Source organism: Antrostomus carolinensis, unplaced genomic scaffold (assembly GCF_000700745.2).
Source record: "Antrostomus carolinensis isolate BGI_N321 unplaced genomic scaffold, ASM70074v2 scaffold2637, whole genome shotgun sequence".
Classification (NCBI taxonomy): domain Eukaryota; kingdom Metazoa; phylum Chordata; class Aves; order Caprimulgiformes; family Caprimulgidae; genus Antrostomus; species Antrostomus carolinensis.
This window is the reverse complement of record NW_010326464.1, coordinates 1-8,004: the sequence shown is the minus strand read 5'-3', so window position 1 is coordinate 8,004 and position 8,004 is coordinate 1. Positions and strand designations below refer to the sequence as shown.

Here is an 8,004-nt window from a genome sequence, read left to right as displayed (position 1 = left end):
GTCCCCCTCCCTGGAAGTGTTCAAGGCCAGGCTGGATGAGGCTTTGAGCAACCTGGTCTAGTGGAAGGCGTCCCTGCTGATGGCAGGGGGGTTGGAACTAGATGATCTTTAAGGTCCCTTCCAACCCAAACCATTCTATGATTCTATATCAATAAACAAAGAACACACAAAAAGGCCATAAAGAAGTGACCACTTGTTCACAGAAGTGGAAAGGTGAAAGAAATGGCTGCTCTAAGTAAAAGAGGGAAGTGTATACAATAGGGTCCTAGTCACAAACTTTTTATTGATTTGTGGTGTGCCCTTTCACAAATCACCTCTCTCTCCATCTCTCAGTTTACACAAATATAAAATTGGTACAGTAGTACTCACAGATTATATCCACTTCACAGAGGTGATCCAAGGTTTAATTCATTGTGAAGATACAACTAAATTAGTCCCTGAGCTACCCGGTCTGATCTCATAACAGACCCTACTTGAAGCAGGAGGTTGCACTAGAGAGAGGCCAAACTGAATGAGATTCTGTGATTAAGGGATTTAAAAAAAGCAGACATTCAATTCTTTGAAAAATTATCAGTAATAGACATGAGAAAATAATATCCTCAAATAAATGAGATGCTATCCTCAATAATTCTGTGACAAATGGCAAAGTAAATATACAGCTCACTATAAATGCAAACTGACTGAGAAAACTTTAAGAAATGGTCTATTCTTCATAGAAACATTTTTATTGTTGTTTATTTTTCTCAGTTAATCACCTAAACTAAGTAAAGCAAGGAGTAATTTCACCAAAATTACTACTTTGTAAGATCTCCCAAGTTCTCCTTTTCAGTTGTATGTATTTCAAAACACTTTGCATTTCCAAGTTCTACATTACCAAATGCTATTGTTCCTCCATGGAAGTATGAACATTGAAGGACTATTCAAAGATAGTTAACATACGAAAAAGTTATAAAGATAGTTATAAAGATAAGAAAAAATTAAAGAAAAAATCATTCTGAAACTTCATTTTTAAATGTAGTCTGCAGCATAGAAATATTTACTAAGATGTAAGAGTTAACTACTGCAAATTTCTGTGAGCAAAGCTATTGTTTAAGACAAAAAGAAGACAAAATATGACAAAGATACAGAACTAGATTACAAAGGAATGAAAATGTAACTTTGTATTTTCATCAAGGATAATACTTAAGGACCATAGTAACACATACGGTATATAAATATTTTCTTTGCCTAATCATCATATTAATCAAAGCTTATTAAAAACACTCAGCAAATAAAGTCAAATTTTCTTATAAGAAACATTTATTCACTTTTTCCTTTAAGACATATCTTTAAGCATAACCAAGTCAACTGTTAGCTTCATTGGAGAATACCTGTCACCGCAGTAAAACCATCCTGAAAGAAGTTCATGTGAAAGTGAAAAGAATTGTATCTAAATTTATTATGTGAAGTATTTTGCTTTAACTCTGCAGGTGGATATGTTTTATTTTACAGTCCAGGATATAAGCAGACTGGATATATCTGGAACAATTTCAGATACTGCCTCACTCCTAGAGGGCTCAATTCCCAGTGTTCTTCAGTGATGAATGATGAAAATTTCTTAGTTCCTTTCAGGCAAAACCAGAAAGGCAAACTCATCCCACATACCAAACCAAACCATTTAAACCTACTCAGCTGAGAGAGGGAAATTAGGGAGCACCCACACAAAGTGCTCAACTCGAAATCCACAAGTCACAGGGCCTTAGGACTCCGAGGGACTGCAAAATGGTAGGCATAGCAGTCATGAGCAGGTCACCTTCCCCTTCCTTCCTCCAAGTAGCAGCTGTTCAGTTTCCCTGTGGCAGGCAGGAAGGCCAAACTGCAATTACAGTCTCTGGGTGTTTACACCAGTGGGTGACTGGTAACTACCTTTAATTGCTAGCAGCTGCTCACTCTCTCCAGCTTGTCAGAGTTACATTTGCTCTAAACTACACTGAGTTCTCGTTCCTCTAATACACTGGTGACTCTGGAGGTTCCATGAAAACAAATGAACCAAAATAAGGCCGCATTTCCAAAAACTTTCAGGGCCACTGGCACAGATCCTCCAAAATGTTAAAGCAGCATTAAGGAATTACTCGTTCACAGTAAACTGTCTCTGTTCTGGTGGACTTTATTTAGCTAATTCAGATTTTTTTCAGAAAGTACTATTTGAATTCATACTTAACACTGACACTACTTTGTTTTGCCTTAAAACAAAAATGCAGTCAGTTTGCTTTTAAAACCCGTACAGCTTTCTGGTGGGGTACCTGTCAACCTGAAAACAACCCAGAACAAGGTTGTTTCCCAGAAAAGGCTTAGTTATTCTAGTTTCTTTTACTTCATATATCAACAGTTGCAACTAAAACAGTTACAACCTAGTCCAGGTATACCACCTAGAATCGGAGAGAAAGAAAGGTCAGATGGGAAGGAAAAAAGCCCACCAACTATAACACTAGTGCACAATTTATCCCAATCACGCTTAAATGAAGACTGTATAAACAGTAACTCTTGCTCCACTTCCCTTGCAGAAGAATGTTTCCAATGTAAGACTTCAGTGTCAGGTTTCCCAGCTCTCACAACTTGTGCATTCCCCAGTACACACAGCCCACCTCGGAAAGCAGGAACAGAGAAACTTTCCAACCGAGTCACATATTTCATCTAATGATCACTCTGTGATGATCAACAGAGGAAACGTAGAGCCCTGATTCCCACCCTCAAACATTCTAACCGCAAGGCTGTTGTGCAAAGTGGCCTCCTCCTCCTTGTTAAGTGTTTAAAAAAGAGAAGATTAGCTCTTGGGGATCTCAGGATGCCAAAGGAGTATACGGTGAAAACACCAACTCAGGTGCACGGAAGACTTAGCAGTGTTGTAAAGTTTCCTAATGCCTGCCTGCCTTCTTCCTTACTGGCTGGAAGCACTGACTCATCTTGCATCACCTGTAAAAGGAGGCTCCTTACTCAAGCATCTTGAATCCCAGGCACCTCAATTTATTTCTATTCTGTTCAAGAACCACTGTACCTAGCAAGGAAGCACCACTTTCTGTGCAAACTCATTCTGTTTCATTTCTTACCTTCCTCAAACAGAGACTGAAACAGAATGTTTTCTAAAAATCTGCAGAAAAACAATCTTTTACACCTTTTGTGTTTACACATTCTGTGGAGGTTCTTGGTTTTGTTTTACAAAATGAGCATTATGTAAGAAAATGCAGGCATTTAATCAGCTAAAAGCTTGAAAGTATACAGGACAAGATGGCTTTGAAAGTTTTGATTTAAATAATATAAAGCATTAAGTCTGAATACAATTAATTAAGGATGTTTTTGTATGCATTTGTTCATAAAAACTGTATGTATTTTTCGACCTACGAATATTTTTTATTCTTGTGAGAAGCTACACGTATTCCTTGTAATCATCGAAATGCATAAATTCATATAATTAAGATATTCCAGTTAATCACTAAGTACATTACCTGGATAAAGCTGGTAAGAACCACTGTGGTGCCACTTAATCAAATACTTCAAGCCATTCACTGAAAGCCATCCCTCTGAATCCATACCAAGTTCAGCTGTAACGTCCCGGAACCCATTGGGTGCAGATGAGTCTTACCGTACGGCACATTGTTCCTCTGCAACTTTGGACTAAGGCAAGCTAACACATGTCCCCCAGCAATTCCTGGTAGCCTCTAACACCCTTCTAAACAAATCGATTCTTCACCCTCATGGCTTCAAGCAGAGGAAAGCAATAGTATACTTAACACAAAGCATTATAAAATGCTACATAAATAATTTAAAGAAAAGACCTTTTGCCAGTGCTGCTAAAGGAACTTGAATTATTTATGTTAAAGTGGAACACAGCTACAGCAAGCATGTGCTGCCAATCTAACTGAAAAATAACTCATATACCTGTTGGAGGAAATATTCCATCTGTATTTATAGTGTAAATAGTAGTGTTTTGTTTTATTTTAGATTTCATTATGTATTCTTTTCTCTACCTTCTTTAGTTACTTTTTAAAATACAACTTCACATTATTTATTATTGTAAACATCAGATTCCTTTCAAAAAAAGTCTCTAAGAACACTTTTCCTTATGAAAATTCTTTCCAGCTGATGAACACTAAAAACAAAAATCAGCAGAAACTACAGCTAAGTTGTATCTTAGGAAAAAGGCATGCATACAGTCTCTCGTATGCTTAAGTATTTGGAAATAATAGACTTCCGCTTTTTGGAACTGATCTCTGTAGGGAACAGCAGGGAAGAACTGACTTAGACATTCTCAATAGCTCAGATACATCACCACCTGCCTGTCTGGGAGGTGAATGATGATGTACTTTTATCATATGTCCTTTGACCTTAAGGTTTTCCCTTTGGGAAGTGCCATAATCAGACATTAGCTGGGGACTATTGATGATTTGAACGGCACAGTGCTCAAAACACCAGCCACAGCCTCCATGCTGCATGCACACTCTCACTGTTCCCACAGGCAACAGGAATGGACAATTCCTGGATGGGAAGTAGGAGAAATCTGCTAATTAAAATATATAAAGTAATATAAAATTGTTTCTGTTATTCCTAGAGCATAGGTACTGCAGATTAATTGATCTATAGCAGTGATCTTGCATCTAAACACTATTACACTTTGCAATCTGACTGTTTGTAATTCATTAAGCAAATCAATTACAGTTGAGTTGCTACTGGTCAGCATCTCTGGAAACAACACTAATTCAAGTATCTTTATCTTTTATATGTTACCTATCTTGCAAAGCCCAAGTGCTCAGTTTTGGCTAATGAGAACACCCCAGCCTCGCACAACTGAGTTACCATGTGAAATAAATGCAACAAGGGTATAGTTGGTTTCCAGTGCCGGGCTCTAATGTAATAAAAGCCATTACAACATGAGGCTTCAGTGACCTCAGAAAGAAAATGTACAGAGAGCTGTCATGCCTCCTGAAGGGAGTTATACTGAAGGGATGTGTATAAACACATAATCATTACTTTCTACACATAAATTTCCCTTACAGGATTAAAGCTTAACAACAGTATTTATAGTATCTATTTATATGTACAAATACTATTATTAAGATTTAGTCTAGGAAGGGAAGTATGTACTGCTATACTAATGGTTACACTGGTGCAAATTTCTCTAATTAGTGAGATCAGAGAAGACTAGAAAAATTTCAGTGCTGTGACATATTCAATAAAAGTGAAAGCCTGAAAATGAAATTCAGACACAAATCAGAGCTTTTTACTCAATGCAGCTCTAAATGAAATGAATTAGTATTTTATTTCATATTGCTTTTTCTGGTTACAGTCTCTCTGGTTCTTATTTTTCCAATCCACATTCTAGATATTTAAGCATTATTCAACATTACTCAGTATAGTTCAGCTACCACTTTTTACTTAAATTATACCCTCCCTCTTAAGTAGAATATAACAATGAAGAGAGAGTTCATATTAAATCTTCAGCACAAGCTGAAAAAATAGGTCATACAACTCAGCAGAAAAATACATACAACTTATTGTCTGTTCTGCAACCTACATGGCCCATAGATTTCATAGCTTCTCAAAACTGTATAGAATTAATTTGGAAAACACAATTACCTATGGAATTGGAATGAACTATAGAAGTCATATTGGAAGAACTGAAAATAAGTCAGATCTCGAAAATAAATTTTCATTTTTCAGCAGGAAGCACAAAAAGCTTGAAATTACTATTATATGAGTACTATCACAGGGTTCTTCAAGTTTGGATAGGCAACAGAAGTAAAATAATTATCATTAACATGGAACAAGAACCCTCATGGAGACAAGACACAAGTACATTCCATTTCAGCTAAAAAAGATCAATCAATTTTTTTGCCCCTCAGCACCTGGAACTTCATTCAACTACATATACAAACAAAAAAAGTCTGTGCTTTGTCTTGATTTTTGTATCAAACAGGTAACATATGGGGAAAAAAATACGTATTTTTCCCACAAAAACACACGCTGCATTTTAAAAACAGAAAGTGGAATAAACACAATTATTTTCTATTTTCTTCTTTTGTCACTTTGCAGACAAGACAGATCTAGAGTCTATCTTCTCATCTAGACAGAAGTACTGTTACAGCTGTAGACTATGTCAGCAACAGAGAAGGAAAATACCTGATAAAGTCAGTCAGCCATTGGAAAATGGCTTTGTCAAAAGAAACAAAACAGTAAGATTTCTCTCAACTGTAGTTTTAGTTTTGCAAGGAATCAGAAATTAGGATACAATGGAGTTTTGTGAATAGTATTGCTAATTTTGCATCTACATTTGCATGTAATATAAATAATTATCCTTACCATTCAAAATATTTCTTCAATTTCACTGCACTAATTAGAGCAGTGAAACAGTTTGTCCCCTTTTTATTTAATAAAATTGTCAAAGAACAGCAAAAGTAATAATATATATGTAAGTAAGTTACTTTGCAGGATCAAGTGAATCAACTCCTGCCAAGCAAGGCAAGTGAGAAAAGCCATCTCTTATATACCCTAAACTATACAAATTCTTTTATTCCATTCAGGAAGCATACTTAAACTGTTTCAATTAAATTCAAAGGTTCAGAGAAATCATCTTCTAATGTTTAACAAAGAGTGGACGTCCTTTAAAACATTAAAGCCACATTAAAATCAAAACAAACAAGCTTAGGTGACATAAAGAGGAATTTACTTAGAAGTACTCCAGAACTGCAAGAGCTCCATGCTGGGATTTTACAAAAATCAAATTACTTACCTCTTCTCAAAATGCATCACACTGTAAAGAAATTTCAACCTCAACAAATGCACCAACACAGCTCACAACCTAGGAGCTAGAGTGTACCTCTTCAAAAGCAAACAGGATATGCAAAGAACAATAAAACAGAGAACAAGATTTTATCTACCATCCAATTATATGAAAGACTACCAGCTCTGCCTCTTTATTATTATGAATGAAGAAGCCTAGTTCTAACAAAAACGTGCATATAGAGGGAGATGTGCTGCAAAAAAAATTATGCAAATAAATCAGTGAAAGTATGTGAACCTAATCCCACAACATTTTCACTGGCACAGTTCCCAAAGAAGTCACAGAGCTCTGCACCACTTTGGACTCACATCTTGTAATATATCACCTTATTTACCACATATTTATGCCGCTTAATGTCAAAAATTGATTCTTTTTCATTATAAAAGTAAAAACAAGCTTCAGCTTACCTCCATCAGAAACAGTTGCTGACTGCAATGAGAAAGAGAAAAATAAGTGTTACTTAAGTTTCATGGTATTAGAAACCTCTGAGCTTCACATACTATTTGAAGTGTTAGCTACTTTTATCATCTTATTAACAACAGATAACATGAGAGAGGAAAATCTAAAGAACCTAGCTGTTACTTTCTCACAGGTGTTTCCTTCCCACCATGAAATTCACCCCAGGCCTTTTAACCACTGCCCTGGAACTTGATCCCACAATATTTACTGGATGAAGTACTTCTTGCTGTGAGTAGCTACGCTGCTTCCAATGGTCCTTCTTAGGTGAACAGAGACAATTGGTTGGTCTATATGAGAAAGCAGGTACCTTAAAACTGACTTGAAAAGAGAACACCACCTCACATACTTGAAGTTTACATGCTTATCTACCCTTAACCTTTCACCTTTGATCACAGATTACCTCAAGGTAGCTAACATTTCTGTAAAAACAAGTAGGTGACCACTTCCCAAACATGTACTCCAGAGCCCGCACCTCAACACTCAGCTGAGTGAAAAACTAGATGAGCAGCTGATTATTAGATTGAAGTTTGTATTGATTTTTAATGGCTATTTTAAAAAATTATTTTAATTTGAGGAAACTTTTCTTGGTCATTTAAGGTGTCCTGGAACCTTTAAATGACATTCTAAATAGTTAAAAAGAAACTCTCTTATTTCATTCTGCTCTTCAAAAAGCTAGAGAAGAATGCCCTATGTATCTACAATATTTCCAAGATGGAATACACACAGAAGAA

General features: G+C 36.1%; 1 protein-coding gene across 1 annotated transcript in view; it reads right to left on the bottom strand.

Moving 5' to 3' along the window:
• LOC104527761 (regulator of G protein signaling 12) overlaps nucleotides 1-7,243 on the bottom strand; it is a gene marked incomplete at its 5' end in the record, with an annotated part of 47,529 nt that extends 40,286 nt beyond the window's left edge. Inside the window, one exon of the mRNA XM_029085860.1 lies at nucleotides 7,222-7,243. Coding sequence (XP_028941693.1) covers nucleotides 7,222-7,243 — 22 coding nt within the window. The remainder of the gene's footprint in view (nucleotides 1-7,221) is intronic.
• Between the last annotated feature and the right edge of the window lie 761 nt (nucleotides 7,244-8,004).